Source organism: Lonchura striata, chromosome 1 (assembly GCF_050655825.1).
Source record: "Lonchura striata isolate lonStrDom1 chromosome 1, ASM5065582v1, whole genome shotgun sequence".
NCBI classification, from domain to species: domain Eukaryota; kingdom Metazoa; phylum Chordata; class Aves; order Passeriformes; family Estrildidae; genus Lonchura; species Lonchura striata.
This window is the reverse complement of record NC_140703.1, coordinates 28,163,760-28,183,922: the sequence shown is the minus strand read 5'-3', so window position 1 is coordinate 28,183,922 and position 20,163 is coordinate 28,163,760. Positions and strand designations below refer to the sequence as shown.

The 20,163-nt window shown below is 45.6% G+C and overlaps 1 protein-coding gene across 4 annotated transcripts in view; it reads left to right on the top strand.

Moving 5' to 3' along the window:
• Nucleotides 1-20,163, top strand: part of IGSF11 (immunoglobulin superfamily member 11) — a 140,439-nt gene that overhangs the window by 24,696 nt on the left and 95,580 nt on the right. The window contains exon 1 of one of the 4 annotated variants that reach the window (XM_031505550.3): nucleotides 3,833-3,955. The exons of 1 other annotated variant lie outside the window; for it this stretch is intronic. Coding sequence is in view for 2 of the 3 variants with exons in the window: in XM_021549104.3 (XP_021404779.1) it covers nucleotides 4,613-4,685 (73 nt within the window). In the remaining variant the exon portion in view is untranslated. Of the gene's footprint in view, nucleotides 1-3,832; nucleotides 3,956-4,528; nucleotides 4,686-14,864; nucleotides 15,302-20,163 lie in introns of those variants that run through there. 2 more of the 4 variants (XM_021549104.3, XM_085591664.1) reach the window with 2 other exon arrangements.

The following is a 20,163-nucleotide window of genomic DNA, read 5'->3' as shown; positions in this document are numbered from 1 at the left end:
AAATGGGGTGCATAGAAATTTATTTATTCCCCACACTACTGTGGAAGGGAGCAACTTGCAGTGCTCTAAGCAAAATCAGCATGTCATAGGTACTACAGGTCTGGGATGAAGAAACCAGCCAGAGCAGTGTGGCCACGAGGGTAGAAAGCTCATGTTGAGGCAGTGTCTCAGCCCAGCTCCTGGAGTTTGGCTGTGTGGCTCCCTGCCCAGAGTGGGGACAGCAGAGAGAGAGGGTTCTTGATGTGTGGGTCAAAGTGGCCTTGGAGGAAGAAACAATGCAATGGCCTACTTCAGTGCTGAGAAGTTTGAAAGTACGCCTAATCCACCCGGGTTTCCATGGACACATCCGCTCCTGCCATCTGGCACCGAAGGAGTGTGGAAATTTGCTTGTTGTTTCAGGGCTGGTTTCCAGCTATTCCTCAGGTCTGACATGCAAGCACAGGCCATTGCTGTGCCAGGGATCAGGTTATCCTGGCCAACACATGGACAGGGCTCACCCAAAAGCCTATGCTGGCCGTGCATTGGATTCACAGCACCTGCACTGGACTGCACACGATGCTGGACACTGAGGGCCCAGTGCTGTTGCTCCTGCTTGTTCCATATTCAGGCTTTCAAAATCACAAACCTTTACAATTGGGACAGTATTCCCATATAACCAGTCCTGTAGCCAGTAGGAAAAAAATCTGCAGTAGATGGGTTGACAGGGTTATCACTGTTTTTTCTTCTATTTAGTGACCTCTGTTTTATATGCACAGGTGTTCAGCAAAATAAAGCCAGGGTTTTGTTTGAATTAGTTTTATTGAAAAGGCACAGACATAGTTAATTGGGTATATATTTGAAGGGCTGTCATATTTCTTCTCAGATAGGATTAAAACAGTTCAATCTGCAAACTCTATTTCGTCTGTCAAAGGGAGATAACCAATTCCACAGACTGAAATTATTAATGATCAACTGAGTGAATTTTATCCATCTTTTTATATCTTGGAAGGACACCTCACTGAAGCTGATTTTGATCAATTTGTAAGCAATGTCACCTTCAATAAATTCCCATCTGACAATAGATAACCCAGTAACAAGCTGGGAGACAGCAATGGTGATGTAAGACCTGGCATCCATTGCAGCCCTTGAACCCAACTGCATCCCCACTGGATTTTTAGAGCCATGTTAAGGCAAAAGGGGAAAAACAAAATAGCATTATCCTGGAAAAAAAGCTTTCTTTTCAAATTTGACTCATAAAGATGTTTTTCATTGAGACATGAGAATTACATTACTTATCATAATTCTTTCAAAAGAAAAAGGTGGGAGTGGTTTCTTTTTTTATTTTTTTTTTCCATATCCTTGCCCAGCCTAGCATGCACAATCTTGGAAGTAGCTTGGCCATTCAATTTAAGGATCCTATGTGTGTTCTTCTGAGTAACGTACCACAAATGAATCCTGCAGTGGTTATCTGCCAGCATCTGATGCCTGGGATATGGCAAAGCACATCTCCTCTATCCATGATGTACTATTCCATCAATGCCGAGGAAGAGGTATAGACACTCACTGGTGGGAAAATAGGCTGCTAGATATTTGCACAGGAAATATCTGTGCTCATAGCTCTAGTATCCAACCAGCTGGAGTGTGCTGCACTCACTGGATAAATGGTTGGCATAAGCCTAATATTCTGGGGAAGTCTCAAGGACAGCTAAAGTGGAAATTCAGAGTTCTAGGAACAGTATCTCCTCGTCCACGTCCTTTCTGTACAATCTGCAAGCTATTTTTGGAAGTGGCGATAAGGTGAAGAGGGAGCCAGAGTGAGAGGACTGACTGGTGCATCTGAAGATTATTATTCCCTGTGGCTGCTCCATCCTTCTGGAGTGTGGCCACAGATTGTTCTTGCAGTTGCTGCAAGAAGCAGCTAAAGTCACTTGCTTTTTAACTGTGGTTTGTAGGTATGGTACAGTATCAGCTGTGGTGACCAGATCTGAAAGCTGATTACAATGTTCCCTGATACTAGCAGCTTGCATCAGGAGGGAGTCATGTGGGTCCATTTTGGGTAGAAATACTTTCTCTGACCACCAGGCTCTCAATTCACATTATGCTCACTTCACTTTTTAGGAAGCACATTAATTAATTTACTGTACAGGGTGAACTGATCTTTGCTGTTTACCTGCCAGCTGATGCACAGCAGGATGCAAGGAACAGTCCAGAGTGAGCTGGGATGGCATTTGCTAATGCAGTGTGTCCTTATACTAAAAAACCACACTTATTTCCATTAGGTCAAGACAGCTTCCAAGTCTTGGCAGATCAGGAAGGCAGTGCGGCAGTTCTAGGGAGAATGTGCAATTTTTCTTGTTTTCACTTGATTTGTCTTTGCATCTTTTCATTCTTGGAAGTGATCTGCAGGAGTAAGGGCAGTGCCAGGCCACTATGCCAAACATGCTCTCTGCTCTCTGCCCTTGACTTTACTGAAGGAGGTTATGTTTGGCAAGAACATAGGCCTTCATTGTAAGTGAACGTGTGGACATACGGATTATATTCCCTCAAGGTGGTCACTGAGTGTATGCACAAGGATGGAGGTTTCCTGGAACTGCTTCTGATCATAAAATCATTGTTTTCCTATGTCCTTTTGCAGCAAGTCAGCTGGAGGAAAGAGAAGCAGTCTGAGAGAGTCTGAGAAAACTTCAATTCCCATATTGCCACAGAATGAGGGGAACAGCTGGGCTATGACTCTCCCTTCGATGCTTTTCTTAAGTGTTATGGTTCAGCTGCTTGAGCCTTTGCTAAGAGCTGGATCCTCAATGGAGCAAAAGCCTCTTTTAGTTTGCTGCAGGGCTGGAGTGGAGGGTGTGTTGCAAGAGTGCTAGAACTGTCAGAACACCTGTATCATCAGGTTTCATGTTGGAAAACATGTAGCAGGCACCAGACCAACCTGAAGAGAGACTGGAGGGTACATCCCCTGAGTCACCATGTGGTGCCTTCTCGCCTTTCTGAGCCACCACTCGCTGAATGAAATCCCAGCCCATGTGGCAGTGAGCGTTTTTGCTGCCTGGTAAGGGTAGGTCAACCATTGCTTCTTGTAAACAGTTAGTTTTATTTCAGAACTAAGATAAACTGGTAAACCTGGACTGCTGGGGTGACATTTTTACCTAGTCCTCTGATAGAAGTTTGCCAAAGCTTGATGCTGGGCAAGGCAGAGCTTAACCTAGGCTAACCAAGGCTGGCGAAATGGTAGTTAGCTTTCCACATACTGTTATTATGGGAACCAAGTTGTGCTTTTTTTTTTTTTTCATGGTTCTTAAAGTAATTTCTGTTTTTCTACCCCTGAGACTTTTCCTTGCCATCTTCATTCCTAGGTGCAGCTCTCCCCCACCCCTCTTCACAGGGGTAGTGCAGCCATGTAAAGGGTCAGAGCACCTTTTGAGGCAGCTGAGGGGGCAGAAACCTGAACAGTGCCTAGCAATAGGGTAGTCTGGGCAGCGGGATGCTCTCAGGGACTGTGAATGGGAAGGAGGTAGGGAGAGGCATGACAAGATGGATTCACTGCCTGCAGGATGCAAAGGCTGCATAGCTGTGCTTTGGTGGGGAGGAACCAAAAGTTGAGTGGGGGAATGCAGCAACTGGACATTTGACAGAATTGTTAGAGAGTTTTCCTTGTCAATCTGCTTATTTTCACAAAGTAAAACTACCGTGATCAGACTCGGACAGGGAGCTGGCTGTGTGTGAGGACTCATTCTGTGCAAGCTTTCTGCTTGATCCTTTCCCCAGGAGATCAGCCTAAATTCAGAAAGGGCGCCTTTCCTCCTTTTCTACCCTCTACATAGACACTTGATGTGTGCTGATTTTCAACTGATTAATTTTTCTGCGCAGCCTTAAGAACTGCACTGACTTAAGCTTGTGACAACTTGTTGGCGATTCCTGCGTTACACAGAATTGCAGTTCCCCAACTCCAAGAACTGCCTCACACCCTTTACAGGTACCTCGGTCGGTGTCATAGGAGCGCGGAACGCTCGTGTTTCCCAGGCTCCTGAATGGCGGAGTTAGGATGGTTCATACCTTTGCGGTGTTTATACTGCGCGCTGCAGCGGTGACCAGACCCATGCAGACCATCCCAAATATTTTGCCGTGTGCTGCCGCTGTCATCTTCAATGCAGCTGCAGGCAGGCTCCGGAAAGAAGAAGCCCCCACGCTGCCGCGATGACCCGGAGGAGCGGTGGGGGGGCAGTCTCCAGCCCTGCGCTGGACCGCACCTCCTCACCCCGGCCCGTGTAGCACCCCTACGGATGCAGCGGCGCCGGGTCGGCGGGGAAGGGGAGGAGGGGGGAAGCCCCGATTTGTGCGGAGAGAGGAGGAGGGTGGCGGGACGTGGCGCTGCGCGCCGGGACGGTGCCGCGCGGGGGGTGACAGCCGCAGCCCGGCGGGTTGCGGGGGCGGCTCGGGGCCGCCAGGCTGCGCTCTCGGTCCGGCCGCCGCGCCTGCCGCCCTCCCCGGGCGAGCGGGGCTCGGGGCACGGCGGAGCCTCGCCGCGAGCGGGCGGTCCCGGGACGGCGGCGGCACCGGCGGCGGCGGCACCGGCGGCGGCGGGGAGAGGCAGGGCTCGGCGGCCCGCTCCGCGCCCCTCGCCCGGCCCGGCATGACGCGGCGGCGCCCCGGCGGCGGCGGGAGGTGGGTGCCGGCAGCCCTGGCCGCGCTCCTGGCCCTCAGAGGTGAGTGCTGCACGGGCGGAGCGGGGCGCGGCAGCGGCGCTCGGGCATCGCCCCGGGGCCGCGGGGTCGCCGGTGCCGCGGCGGTGCCCGCGCCCGGGGAAGTTTTGATTGCGGTCCCGCCGGTGATGCTCGGGAATGCGGCGGCGGGCGAGTGCTTTTGCAGGCAGGCATGGGGAAGGAGCGCTGCTCTGCTCGGCTCCTTCTGCTGCCTCCGCTGCACCATCCTCCCTACTATTCTTATATATACATATTTAATTTAATTTTTTTTTTTTTTTTTTTTTACGGTGCCGTAAAACTTGCTTGAAACTGGGCTTCACGTTAGGCTCAGTTGTCTGGGCCTAGCCCTTTGGTAAGCTCACCTGTGTGGAAAACTCTGGTCTATCCCTCAGGCCCTGAGGCAGCAGGGAACTTTCCGCAGAGATGGTGACAGGCTGCTCGGAGCCCCCTGTGTCCCCCCACCCTCTCCTCTGCCTCCTCCTTCCAGGCACACGGCGCACCGCTCCAGCTCCAAGATAGATACGTGCCTGCCCCCGGGGACGCGGAGTCTCCAGCACCTCCCGCCCCCTATAGCCCTGCCGAAATAAGGTGTGTTCCCTGCTCTCCGTGCGGAGAGGAAACAAATTGCACATGACAGATGCTACTCACATCACTTAGCGCATTGCCAGGGAGCACCAGGAGGTGCTGCATTAAGGGCAGCAGAAGAAGCTACCAAGTGCAAGATGTTCAGACTCATCTGTTGATCAGGTGGCAATGCCTCCTTCCAAGTAATGCTAAACTTTAGAGCAGCCTGCTTATTTATGGTTTACAGAGGTCCACATGGCAATTTTCCTAAGGTCTTCCCTTTAATGCAGGCACTCGCTAAGCAGTTTTGCAGAGCTCAGCTCGGCAGTGAGCAGCCCACAGCTTTGAGACAGCTGGGCCACCTTCACTGCTGGGAAACTGGGAAACTTGCTGCAAGAGGTCCCTGAGACAGCGAGAGGACAGTAAGAAATGATGGGGTCTCCCATGAGAAGACCAGAGATGTCTCAGCAAGGTCTAGATGAAACCTCCTCACAGTTGAGATCTGGATGGAGTCTACTGCTTGGGTGGCTGTGCCTTGCTGTCACTGCCCTGCGAGGCACAGCAGGCTTCCCCCTCTACACAGGACTTGGTTAGAAAAAAGTCTTGTGATGGATAAATGAACTTTTCACAAATGCCTCAGCCTCAAATGCACCCTGCATTCCTGTCCCCAGAAAATGTTTGGGAGTCTGAGTCTCATGCATTAACTGGAAATTGCACCTGCTGACTTCAAAGAGATGAATTATGGAAAAAAAATAAAGTTTACTAGCATTAAGTTGAAAGAAATAATCTCAGTTTTCATACTTTACACTATTGATTTGCGTTTTGTGCTTTTCCCAATTTGGAAAGCAAGTTCAATTATTTTCAGGTTCTCAATGATACAGGTTTCTTTGCCTGCAGACATTGCAAAGGTGTACATGTCTATGGAGTTACTGGACTTGATGCAGTTAGAGGCATGTAAGTGGTGAAGTCTTTCTGTTCATGTGATATCACTGCAAAAACATACAACAATAAACAGATATAAGGTTAAAATTGAAGGGATATTTAATTATCCTTCTAAACAGAAAGATTGACTTAATATTTACTTTTCTTTTTTTTATGGTTGAGGGCACACAGGGACTGTGACGTTGGAGAGAACTAGGTGTGAAAACACACTTTTCCATGAAAAATTTATCTGCAATAGTGTAGTGGTTTTTCTTGCAATTTCCTTTAAGACATCATAATTACCTGAATGAAGCACCTGTTTCTCAAGCTTGGCTTTTTTTCATTTTTTCTTAGGAAAAATCTTTAGAAGATGGTGGTAGATGAAAATAGCTGTGGTACACAGTTATTTCTGTGGTACACAGTATGGCCATATTTTCAGTGGTTCTTGAGTATGAAAAGAAAACACTGTAAGGGATAAGGAACAGACATACACCCAGGAAAGCTGAAATTGGGAGATTTTTTTCTAAACAACATTTGCAGAAGATCAGTAAGTGTGTTTCTGCTCTGGGCTGCCAAGTATGGTTAGGAAGAGTGATTTTATTTTTTTTTTTTCCTCTTTTTGAGATTTCAGACTGGTTTAGAAGATAGAATAAAAATAAGGGGTCATATGCAGAGTGATTCCTAAATTAAAAGTAAGAGTTAAAAGTAGGAGGATCAGAAAGAGTATATATTCAGGCAAAATACTTAATGCCAATAAAATGAAAGTTGTTGGGGAAAAAAGACCTTGGAGGTAATTTCATCATTCTCACACTTTATACCTACAATAAAATAAAATTGTACTTCATAATGATATTTAAGTCAATTATTATAGTGCCATTTTCATATGTTGTTTTGCAATTTTTAGAATAACAATTATTTTTTGTAACTGGTGTTAGTTGCCCATTTTCTGGGCCTACTATATCCATGTTTAATGGTCTTGGGCCAAGGGCAGCATCTATGTTTTCCCTCTAAAACATTATAAGCATAATAATTTTTTGTGGAAATAATATTTTCCCGGGAGAAATTTAGGGAAAGATAGGAGGGAATTCTCTTTAGAGCTTTGAAACCAAACCTGGGATTGCTAATCAATCCTCCTATGTCTCCAGAAATAGCATCCTGCAAATTGTCAAATGTGGTAGAAATCACACTTTGGGTACAGTCAGAGTGCAGAACTGACGTGTTTTTTAACTGCATGGTGTTTGGATCCTGTGACACAGAATTGCAACAGGTGAGATTTCAGCGTGTTACAGTCCACTGCAGATGGATCTTGCAAGAGCAGGGGGTGAGGGTGCCTGGCTGCAGTGGATTAATGCAACAGCAGGTCTGCAGCTCCTCATGTGACTTTTTGGAGTCGCTCTCCTGTCGGTCTGAGGCTCTCACAGCTGAAACACTTCTGGCCTTGCAGCACCCTTGTGCCACCCACCAGCTCTGCACCAGGTCCTCAGCCCTGGAAAGTACTGTGTCAGTCCCTTGCCCTTCCATGCTTTTGCAGTTTTTTTTTTTGGAACAGATTGCCATTTGTGTCAAGCTGTGTGGTTTTGTGACGTGTAGATAAATCATTTTGCTCGCGACCTGACCTTGGTCCCCAGCGGTAGGCACAGATGCATTAACTACTTCTTTCTGAAGTGGGCATCGTTCCCTTCTTTTGGAAATGATTCTTTAGCTCTGTTTCTTCAGTATTGCCTAAACTGCAATTTTCTTTTTATGAGATTCCGTTCTCAAGGGATCTCAGAGTGCCTCAGGAGCAGCTATATTTAGTTGCTCAGTAGTAATATGGATATACAGAGTATGGCATAAACAACTCTTTAACTTAGGAAACTTAGGAATTATTTTTCCTGCCTTCTTGGGGGAGTAGTGTTTTTATTCTTGTACCATAGTACAGATGGAGAAAGCAAGACTCAGTGAGACCTCGTGACCCACTGAAGGTCAGTGGATGCTGGTAGTAATCTTGAGTGTCTTGGAACAAACTGTAACCACAGGAGGATGCTTAAATTTATGCAGCAGGTTAAGCAATAATGTAATGGTCCTCTTCAGGGATGTTCACTACTAAATTGTGGTGAGTCATCTATATTTAGCAGGATGCTACTATCATCGTGCTTTTTAAGTAAAGTGCTTTTAACACAGTTTATTTCAAGGAGAAGTGCATGCACTGAAAATCTGTTCTTTGTAGTTTCCTCCTTGTAGAGCATTAATGGTGCCTTCCCTTTTGTAAGTGTTCAGAGAAAAATTTAGCTCCTGGTTGTTTAACAGACAGCAGTGTAGCAAAGACAGTTCTCTGGTTTTTACTACTTTGTGTTTGCACGGTTATTTATGAACATTACCTAATTGAGAGTCTCCAAAATTACTTTGTGAGGGCAGTCAGTTTGATTTGCAGCATGGAAAACTGATGTGTGCAGAGATGAAATTATTTTCTTGCTGTCAGGTAAGACATTTGCTCATCCTCTCCTTTAGAGAAGTCACAATTACAGGGCTTCTGGTCATATGCCTCCCTACTTTATTCTCACAACTGTTTCATGTCTTGTGCACCAGGGAGAAAGGACAACATTTTTAACTGCGCAGAGTGAACTTTTAAGGGTTTTTTGTTTTTTTTTTTCTTACAAGGTTTTATCTCTTTGGTTTTGGAGGTCACTTGTGTCCTGGCTTCTGCCTTTTTTTTCCTCTGCTTGAGCTGGGCTGCTCTGTTTCATCTGGATTGAGGAATTTGGCTTCATTCTAAATGGAAGTAGAAGTCAAATGCTTTGATGGTTTTGAAAGGAAATTTTTGAGAGAAATTCCATCTTAGGACACTGATACTTTGTCTCTTTGTGGAGTTGTATTGTTATAATACAAGGAGGTACCCTAAGCAAAAAGATTCTTTGATGAGAAAAGTCAAAAGTTTTCATCCCAAAGATGCTTAAATTGGATGTTTCTGTATTTTTGATTTTTTCCCTCCCCATTTTTCTTTTGAAACACACAAAATCATAACTGTGATTTGATTTTACAAAATCAAAACTTATCATGTTTGATAAGTTCTGGTTTAGTGGAAGTAACTTCAGTGAAGCTTTAGTTGCTGCTTTTTTTTTCTACAGGGTATTTAAAAAGAACTGTGATAAAAAACAACTTGCAGCAATTGGTCATACCCGTGCACAGTCTCTGCCCATTATTTTGGCCATCTTGACACATGTATGCAAACACTATGTACACATGTATGTGGCACTGCTCTTGTCCTTATTCATTGTGCTGTAGAGCATTGCACTGAAAAAGTCAAGTTTCTATTTAAGAAATACAGCAGATAGATATTTGTTAATATTTGTTTCCTCTTCTGGAACAGTCACTGGAGAAATCAGAACAGGACTAGCAGGTTGAACTCAGTCCCTTATTATTTGTGCATATGCAGAGCCACAGCTCTCCTCCTGGCAGCATAGCAATACTTGTACATTTGCATCTCTGCATGAAGCTAATTTCAAGTGTAATTTTGGTATTAGGCTGATCATATTGCTTATTTAGGGACAAAAACTTGTGCAGTTATTTTCTCATAGTCTCATGAGCCAACCTAGCTATGAGAACAAGAGCTTCTGCTTCACAAGCATCAGCAGGAGAAAGCCATTGTCTGAATTCTACTTGGTTACATCTGAGCTTAGATTTTACCATGAATGCTGAAGGCAGGAGTGTTGTTTGTGGGGAGGCAATGACAGACACCCTGTTCTCAATCTGTGGTGCATTTCTGCAGCAGCCTGTCTAAGCAGTCCTGGGCCAGGTCAGCCTGCTGGTCTCTGCTGCCATGGCCAAATCTAGATGCTCCCATGGGAGGTGTCAAAACCTCCTCAGTAAGAAACTGGTGCCAAACATTTATCAAAGAGGAGTCTGCTGTCATGTCTGTGCTACAGGTTGCCCTAGGAGTAGGCTGGTGTATGCATTGCTCTGGACTTTAATGCCTACCAAACCAATTTTAAGGTATGAGCACACTCCACTTCTGTCAGAATCTGTGGTATTGATGATTCTGAGATTGTAGAAAGTCTTTTTCTGCCCCGTTGCCAAAGAAGAAGCCATAATCTGTCTGTGCTGTTTTCAAGGTTTATTCTTGCTTATCTCTAACATGTTCTGCTGCCCTGCCGCAGCTCTGTCCTGCAGGGCAGCGTGTGGGGCTCTGCCCTCAGTGGGATGTTACAAACATTATATACCAGAAACTACCTGTGCTATATTTACAATAATGTGCCAATATCTGTCACCTACGTTGAACAATGTGTCCCCAGCCTAAACCAATAGAAAAATGCCAACACTACAGTGAAACATGGAGGGCATGAAGAAGGAGAAAAAGGACAAGACACACCCAATTTCCTCCATCTTTTCCCCTTTGGACCCCTAATCTAGAAACCTAAAATTTTACTTTTGCACCCATGCTGTTGCGGAAGATAGATAAATATGATTATCCATAGATAATGCAGCCAGGATGAGAACAGTTCTCCCAGCTGGCCGGACGGTGCCCCTGCCTTTGGATGGGTTCAGGGTTCAAGTGGACTGTTCCATCCCACCCCGCAAAAGATGTATGGTTCACCCCGCACCTCTGTCCCTCCCCTAAAACATCAGTGCCTGTAACCCCATTGGCCTGAGCCTTGTTCCAGCCCACCTTGAAGCCCCTTTATAAGGAGGCTTCAAGGGGCCACGCGGTCTCTTGGAACTCCCTCCCCTCCTGGAACCTCATCCCCTCCCTTGGAGCTTCCCTTCTCCTAGAGCATCCTTTTGTCTCTCCCCTCCCCCCCCTCCCAGGCCCGGCCATGTGCTGCGCCTGGCAGCACGAGGCAGGACCTTCTGCACCCCCAATAAACCTCTTTCCCCAAGAGCAAACTTCAGAGATCTCTGCCTCCATTCATCTACACCGTGCTGGAGCCTGATATTTTCTACACCGTGCCACACTTAATTGTTACTTATATCAAACACTCTGAGCTGGTAATTAATCCTGTAAGATTGAAAACTCTTTTCCATGGACAGAGATCAGAGACAGTGTCTCTGGGGGCTCTGTACAGGGGGGTTCCTGACCCCCTGCCAGGGTCCCAGGCCTTCCAGGGCCGCCAGAGGGAAGCTCTGGATTCCCACACACTTCCTTGCCATAAAATGAATTAAGTCATATATATTCCATCTACCAATGCAGAGCAAATAAAGCATCCATGTCCTCCCTTCCTCAGGCAAGCCCCCCCACTTACAAAGCAGCAGATGTAAATCTTTCCCCTTGCCAGGGGCCAGTTTGATCTGGGCTAACCGAGCCCCTGGTGCTGTGTCCTCAGCTGGTGCCCAGCAGGCTGGGTGTGCCTGGGCACACCATCCCCTTGGCCTCCTGAGCAGAGGGGCTGTGGGTGGGCTGCAGGCTCAGCTCTCCCTCTGCCCAGCACAGGAACAGCCTCTGCCAGGAGCAAGTGGGCTGGCACACCCTCTCTGCAGGCCCACTGGGGAGATTACTTCCTAATCCCCACTAATTAGAAGTTGGCTAGTGCCTGGAAGCATGAGGGTAGAGTGATGTTATGCTTTTTTCAGTCTACTTTTTGGGGTTTTTTTTGTTCTACCTAATGTATCTGTGGATGTTCCCAGTGTCCTTGTGAATGCATGGGCGTCTGTGATTTCTGCTGAGCTCTTGACTTGACTATAACATGGGCTAATCATTCCTGGTAGTTAATTATTGGCTGTGCTTAGAAGAAGCAGAAAAAGTAAAAACAGAAAAGGAAAATGACAATATTTTCCTTATGTCTGGTCATGTTTCCTGCTCTTTAGGAATGCTGAACAACCTTTCTTTTTTTCTCTTGAAAAAACAAGCAAACACAAAAAGCCCACAAGCAAACAAAAGCCACAGAGTACCTGTTTCACTTCTTCATTCCCATTTGATAACTTCTTTCTATTTAACTCATCTCCAAGTTAAATTGTCCCAATTTTAACGGTGTTTGACCATTAAGTGTTTTTGACTGGTGAATGGCGAAACCTTTGTCTGCCTCCTGCATTTTCAAGTACACCATGCAGAAGTAACCACAGCAATTCCAGCTGAGGGTGAGCTTTCAGTGTTCATGGTGGCATTAGAATACTTCCAGCATCCTTGTGTTCAGCCTCTGCCTTTAGACACCCTGACAGTTTGCTTGCTTCTTTGACCACCGCTGTATGTTGAACAGATGTTTTCATTGAGCCGTTCACAGTGATACCAAGATATTTTTCTCAAGTGATTACTTTTGAATTAGAGCCCCATGGTATACAAGTAGTTCAGATTATTCTCTCAAGTTCTTATTACTGTCCGTTTGGTATGTTGGATTTCATCCTGCATTATGCTGCCCACTTGCTGAGCTTTGTCAGATCCCTTGGAAGTCTCTCTCAATCTTCTTTTGTCTCAGCCAGCCCAAATCACTTTGCCAGCTTCCTGTCTCTCTCCCAGATATTAAGGAATAGATTAAACCACCCCAGAACTGGTTAGAAACATGGGGGTAATCCCTTGTAATCAGGGCCAGAGCGAGGGCAGGGGCAGAGGAGCTCTCACGCTTCTGAGCTTGGGCACTGAGGAGTGGGGCAGCAGCTCCGGGCTCAGCCTGACCTCAGCTGGCCTGAACCCCACTGGGGGCAAGGCAAGGGGAAGAGTTCCCACGCCAGGCAAGCAGGGGACAGGTCTGGCACTGAGCTGGCATCCTGCCCAGAACAGTTTAGCAGGTGCACTTTGAAGTGACAGAAAATTAATTACTTCATCCTGTCCTTTTCCTTCCAAAATTAGAGTGGATTGCAGGGCCACAAGTTCCCCTGAGCAGAGATCAAGCTGTTTTGTCTCCTGTTGTGTACTTTTATGGGTTTAGGGTACTAGGCTGGTTTAACCAAGCCCTGCTGACACTTCCAGGAGTGCCTGTAGCCTCCATTATGAAGAGCACGCCAGCTTCAAGAACCACCTGACCTAGTAAGAGTTTGCTTGTCTTTGCTAGTAACAGTCACTTGAGAAATTTCTTTCTTCAACTGTTCCACACTTCTGGACTTACCTCAGTACATAAATGTACTGAAATGATTGGGTTTTGACTTTTGCACTTGGCCTTCAGTTTTTCTTTCAGTTCTATCTATTATTTTATGAAGCAGTTGTTTAGACTGAATCATTTCTTGTTTCTGTTGTTTGGCCATACAATGTGCTCTCTTGCTTCTCAGCAGTTTTTTGTTTAGGACACTGAGTACATTTTCAGTGATGATGCTGAGATTGCTTCAACACACCACCATACAGTGTAAAAATTTTAGTTCCCCTGCTTTTGGAGTTAGGCTGTTTGTACCCTTTCTGCTTTGAATTGTTTTTTCTAACATGTAAGAGGCACAATGCAGAATTCAGCTACTGTATTTCTCACAGGGATGTTAAATTTGGTTGTGTAGCAGTCACTGTGTCTTTAGATCAATTGCAGGGTTTTTAACTTCTAAGTGTGCTGGGACAGGTTGTTCCAAGTCCCACCTCCACTCTTTTAGATGCTGCAGAATTGTAGCCTGCTGTGACTCTTAGCCAATTCCTGCACATCTTGCTGAAGTCACTATTTTTCTGTTTTCTTTGACTTTGTTCCTTTGCTCTCACTCCACACCATGGAGTAGATATTCTTTACCTGATCAGGAGGCCATTGGGAAATACAGGTTGCTTTAGAGAAATTTGGTTTTTAGTTAACTTTTCTTCCTCTTCAGCCTTAGCTATCTAGATGAGATCTGTGTATCACCCATCTTGCAGTTTGATATCTCTGCCTCTTTACCCACACTGTATTTCCAGTCAGGGCATGAGTCTGTGATGAATTCTGCAGCTGTGGACACACAGACTGCAAGGCATGTTGGACACTGTGTTGTTGGTATGGCTGTATAAAGAGGTTGTTGCATCATGTTCTAGGGGCTGGTTCCCTGCATCAAACCTGCAGTGCTTCTTGGAGTTTTTACTCCAGCTGCTCTGACCTGTGCCCCCACATGTGGTCTAGCTGCACTCTGAAATGTTTGGTTTGGAGGTGGTATCTCAGCAAATGCAGCCCTGCTTCTTGGTTAAAGGGTCCCTGGGAGCTCCTGAAAGGAATGCATCACTCACTCTGCTGCCTCCCACTGCTTGTGCCAGTGAAGGGGCCCTGGGAAAGGAGACAGGGATGGGTGGAAGATGGGTTGCTTTAGTGAAGCAGAAGGTGATGGAGAGCTTTTGCAGGGCACTGCTGAGCTTGTGTGATTTCTGGGCTGCTTCCATGACTAACTGAGTGGTTGATCTTCACTGTTTAATGGGGTTTGTTGTCTGAATGTTGTTATTTGTTATCTCCATTGGTTGTGGAGCTGCTGTGTGAAGACCTGCTTGGCTTTCTGGCTGTGTGAGCTAGTGACTCGGAGAGACTGGGAGGACCTTGGCTACTTGGCAGAGGGACAGAATGGCCTCAGTCTGTCTGCAGAATCGTCATGTCCTTGGCTTGTCAAGGACAGCCCTTCCTTTTGCCCCTGAAACAGCTGCTGTGCCCTGGGCCCTTATTACGGGACTCATCCGCAATCAGCGCCTCCTCTCCTGTGCTGGAAATGCCTGGGATGCGGGGAGCAGGCTTGTGTGCCTCAGCTGCACGCAGCTGCAGCGAGGCTGTGCTTTGCTTCTTTGGGGAATGCTCCGTGCTAGCTCTCCTGTAGCTTTTTTTGCACAGTTTCGTCTGTTCTCGCTGCTCTCGCCCTTATTCCCAGTGGCTGTTTTGCCTTTTTTTTTTTTTTTTTTTTTTTTTTTTTTTTTCCTTTTCTTTTCTTTTCTTTTGCAAGACTTCATTTCAGCTGCCACGTTGGCAGCAGTTGTCTGTTTATGCACAGAATAGGTACAGCACAGGCAGGCTTCCCCCACCCTCTTGGTCCCCATCCTCCAACCCTCCTGCACTGCATCCCCCGTGCCCCGCAGCATCACCCTGAGCCAGAGGGCTCACAGCGAGGTGAAGGGGGGAGCTGAGGCATCCATCCCATCGCCACCGGCTTGTGTTGCATCCTAATTGCAAATAGCCCTTCCGGCGTCAGCAGTTTGTGGCAATAATTGACAGGAGGTGCCGGCGAGGTGCTGAGTCAGAGCGAGGTGTGCTTGCCAAGTCACTGCAGCAGAAGGAGCCCGATCGCCTCGTGTGGAGGGATGCCAGTGGACGGTGGGTTTCCTAGCTGCCTTTTGGGCCTCTTTCTTTCCTTCCTCTGAGGCTGCGATTCAGCAGCAGTGATGCTATGCATGTAAGGGAAAAAAACAGGGGATCAGGGGAGCTCTTTATTTTTTGCTTTTTCCTTTTTTTTTTTTTTTTTTTTTTGGCTGTGAGCACTGGGATTAGGGGATGTGGGCTCCATTCCCACCTGCTGCCACTGGGTTTCTGTGCTGTCATTTCTGTGCTCCGAGCAAGCAGAAGGGGTTGAGAACACATCTTGGGGGATAGTGTCGAGAGAGTGGCCCTAGTGACATATTGATGTCTCCTGGGAGAGGAAAAGCAGCATGTGACATCCTCAGCTGGGCAAGGGGGATGGCTATGCAAGCCAAAAAAGCTGCAAAATAAAATTATTGAAAAGGTGTTCTGTCCTGTCCTTCCTGAGGGTTGTTTCTGCTGCAGTGTCCTACCATTTATTTAGGGGTTTGAAATTACTCGTTTGGCATGCAGGAAGATGAGTGCTTGTCCTGTATGCATCTAGCACCTGATGGACTCCAGGTCAGGCTCCTGAGAGCTTTGTCATTTATTCCTGACCTTCTTGAACATGGCTAACGTCAATGTTTATACCACAGCTGAATCTGTCCCAGAGGTCTGGATTCTTTCCTTTTTCTTGCTTCAGGGTGACTTCAGTTGTCTTTGTTTTTCTCCCTCTCTGTAGCACTGGGTACCTTTTTCCTACCTTGGACAAAAGTCAGTATTTGTTTCACGGTGATCTAAATATATGTGTCTTCTGTATGCTGCCTTTGTAAGGAGAGCATACTATTTTTGCTTTTAGTAACCACTTTGTGGAAAGAGATGAGGAGCATGAAGACAGAGGCCCATGTATTTTTCAGAACCCTTCCTATCTATGCTGCGCTCTGCCCACCCACTTTTTTAATGCTAATCCTTGTATAATCTTTCTCTTCACTGACTCAGGTAACAGCCATATTATCTAGATCACCATGCTGCTGATGGAGAGAACTGAGGCCCCGAGATGGGAAGTGCCTTTGCCATGGTCATGCAGGACTCCCATGGCCAGCCTGGGGTTGGAGCCTGCATCTCCTGACTGCCAGCCCTTGCCTTCTCCACTGGACAATGCTACCTGTCCACTGATTTAATCAGTGGCCTGCTGAATACTTTTCCTCTTCAGTTTTTGTGGCAGTGGCTTATGGGTGATTATCGATTCTGAGTCTTTAGACAAAATCTGCAGCGACTAAATCAAATGCAGTTCTTCCCTCATCCTTGCCTTGACCACTTTCATAATGAATATTTTGCACTGGACCCCCAGAGAGGTGGCCCTGGGGTCACAGGTGAGGGGACTGTGCAAGGTATCTGTCCTCCTCGCTTCCAGTTTGCTGCCTGTTCAAGTGCTGGGGGCACTGTGACACTGGTGGCAATCTCAAACAATCTGTGCCTTGAGGATGCTTTGGAGGAAATCTTTCCCAACGGGGTTCTGCTGCAGGATCAGCCAGGGCTGATCAGAATCAGATCAGGGCTGGTTTGGGAGGAAGGTCTGAGCTGTGACTGTCCTGCATTCGAGTTCTGTTTCTGTGTGGGTTTTGCCCTGCATGGTGGAGATGTGTTAGCCAGGGGTCTCCTACAGAGAAGAGTGAGTCTTGTCCTCAGGCATTGTGAAGTTTTTTCTTCATTGCTTAAGGGAACCTTGGTCTCCATCTGGTCTAGTGCAGCCCTTCTTCCTTATTCACTCTCTACCTATGATGTGTCTTCACCCTGAAAACAGAAAAAAATAGAGCATTGTCTGTTGCAATTGGGATTTTATAAGATACCAGTGGGAATTAAGCACACAATTCCCTCAGGTTCTTTTTAAACAGCCTGGCTGATGTGAATTTATGTTGGCAATAAGCAAGAGTGGAAGCAGTCCTGTCAGCAGAGCCATTGCTATTCTCCCTGTGTTTGATGTAGAAACTGCTGTGGTAAAGCTTATTTAGCTTTGAGGTCTGTGTGTCAGCACCTGGGACCAGAGCCTACAAGAGGTCTCTGATGTGCGTGGACCCCATGCTTTTGCCTCCTCGGAGGGTCTTTTCAAGCACTCAGAAGGTCAGTGGAAATACCAGTGTGCAACAACACTGTGTGTAGGGCTGCTGTGCTGGACAAATGCACCTGACATCCACTGGGCCAAGGACTGAGCCTGCTATGAGTCAGTCAGGACGATGAAACTCTGCCAAACCAGCTCTTCTTTCCTTTACAAGGGGTAAAAATGTGCATGGATGGTGAGGAGTAGCATTTAATTGCAACTCACTGCAATAGAATTTGCTTAGGAGATAACAGAGAGATTCTTCTGACAGCTGCAAGAATCCTTTTTTATTCTTTTTATCCATAACCAAAGAAGGACAACTTGTATCATTTTCCACAAATGGAGAAATTTAGTGACAATCATCATAGTTTTAATTAAAAATAAACAGTTATGATATAAAATAAAAAAAAAATGCTGGAGATCAAACAAGTTGTGGAATATAGCTGTCACTTAGAACAAAACAGGACACAAATAAGAAGAAAAAGCTGCCTTCATCCTTGGTTATGAGTGAGAATCCTTTCTGGGATTTTGTTTTCGTGGCTAAAATTAATTTCACAGTGTAATTTAGGTTTCTTTTTGGAATTTGTTCCTCTGGCCATATAGCCAGGGCACAGCTGGCAGCTTCTCTTGCAGCTGCAGGAGGAGAGAAGTGATTCAGGTAGGGATGCTGCTGCCCCTGTGATCCAGTGCAGAGCCAGTGGGTCCCAGAAGGCCACTGTTGTCTCTTGCCAGTGATCTGCTTCCAGCTTCCCCTCACCCCTTTCACCTTTATGAAAATATTCAGTGTGTGGCTCGATGGACACAAAGGAGTGTCCACCTTTCATTGTGAATTTATGTGAGATGGGCCCAAGTTGTGGAAATCTCATTAAATTGGTGAACTGTGTTAAGGCTTCCATTCATTCTGGCTTTGCTCAGAGTACAGTTTGGATTATTCTTTCAGATTTGAAGAGTTATTCAGCCTTGGAGCTTAAAATCAACTTAGAGGCTAAAATCAGACTAGGTCTCCTTAGCTTAGCTTTAAAAACAAACATATTACACTCCAAGCCCATTAAAGCCAAAAGGCTGTCTTAATGCATGTATATATATATATATAATATATATAATAATGCACATATAACTGTACAGTCAAAAATAAAGCAGCACTGGGAAATGCATAAGTTAATAATGCCATGTTATGTATCCTGTATCATTTATGGCATGAATCCTGTATCTTTTATGGCATGAATTTTATAGTCTAAGTGGTAGTAAGATTAGAGGTAGGTGAATAATTTATAGCAAATAATTTATTTAATGAATTCCTCTTCCATTCCTATTTGAAAATTGTTTGTGAACATCCTGCGGTTTCTTTGCATTTTACTTATTTGAAATTACTTACTGAATGGCTTCTACAAATAATATTTGACACGCCACATGCTCATAAGAAGGTTTGTTGTTTTTCTTTTTTTAACAGCTCCCTAAGAGGGGGAGCAGCATTTCAGCTCCAGATTTGGTTGCTCAGCACTGATACAAAGTGAAAGTTCATGCCATAGTATTTTACTATCCTGACAGCTCAAAGTAATGGCTAGAATTAAGCAGTTCCTGAAATGTATTAAGAATTAGCTATTAATTTTTAATAATTTTTCAGACTGTTTGTGGGAATAGGCAAGCTCAAAACTCACTTTTGCTAGTGAGTGCTAAAATTGCTCAAAATGTGTTACTTCCTTGTACATTTACGTCAGTAAATTAGAATAGCTGCAGAAATGAACAGAACGCTCTAAGGTCCACAGTCAGCAGTGTGCTGTGCATATGCCTGACTTCAGGCATATTCCTGAGTAGATGCATAAGTGGTAGAATGGCAAATTATGAGCTTCAGCATATGTTTAAGTGGTTTTCTGAATTAGGGACCAAAATAGAGAACAAAGCAAATTTATCTTTCATGAAAGTGAACATACAAGAGAATTCTGTTTCCTCATCTGCAATTACAGGGCACTTTATTTTTCTGAGGGAGAGTGTGGGGGAGTGGTGATATAAATGTTGAATTAAGTTGCAGTATTTCTGATTTCATCAAATACAAGGCAGTTTATCTGAAGTTTCTCATACATGTCTCTGTGCTTTTTTCCCCCGCTTAAGTACTGGAGGAAATAGCATGAAGAATTGAAAAACAAAGAAACAAACAAAAACCCATAGCCATTAGTTTCAGTTTTTATTTATATCTTCATCTTTTAAGATTCCTCAGATTTCAGTACATTTGCCATGTACTTGGAAATATTAAATAATGCTCGACAAAAGTAATGCAAATAATGCACCACAGAAAGAAGAGCTTTCTCTGGATCTGCAAGGAATAGGTGTGAATTACTTCAGCATCTTAAAGAACAGTTGCAACAATGTCAGCTGCTGAAGGTCTACCTTTTTGTGTGCAACTTTTGTGCACATTGTGGAAAGCAGCTTCTGAAGCTGCGTGAGACACCCTTCATCTCTGTAACACAGGTGATGCTTCGTTGGCCTGCCTGAAGGCACAGTTAAATAGTTGGTTTTTTGGGTCTGTGAACCAGTGAGACCTCATATTCTTCCTGTTTGTGTCTTTGGGCTGACCTGTGTGGGGTCGCTTAGGTGTAGTAGAGGGTGGAGCATGGCAGTGAGTGCTTTACCTGTACCTGTCCACCTAATGTCATGAATGTTATGAAAAGAAAATTAACATGCTTAAGGCCTTTGCTCTTCTGTCAGAGGAGGGGTGGGTGCAGGGGCCAAATGCTTCTGAGCCACAGGGCCCATGGATTTAGTGAGCTGGCACTTCTGAGCTAGCAGAAGAGCAGAGACAGTTCAG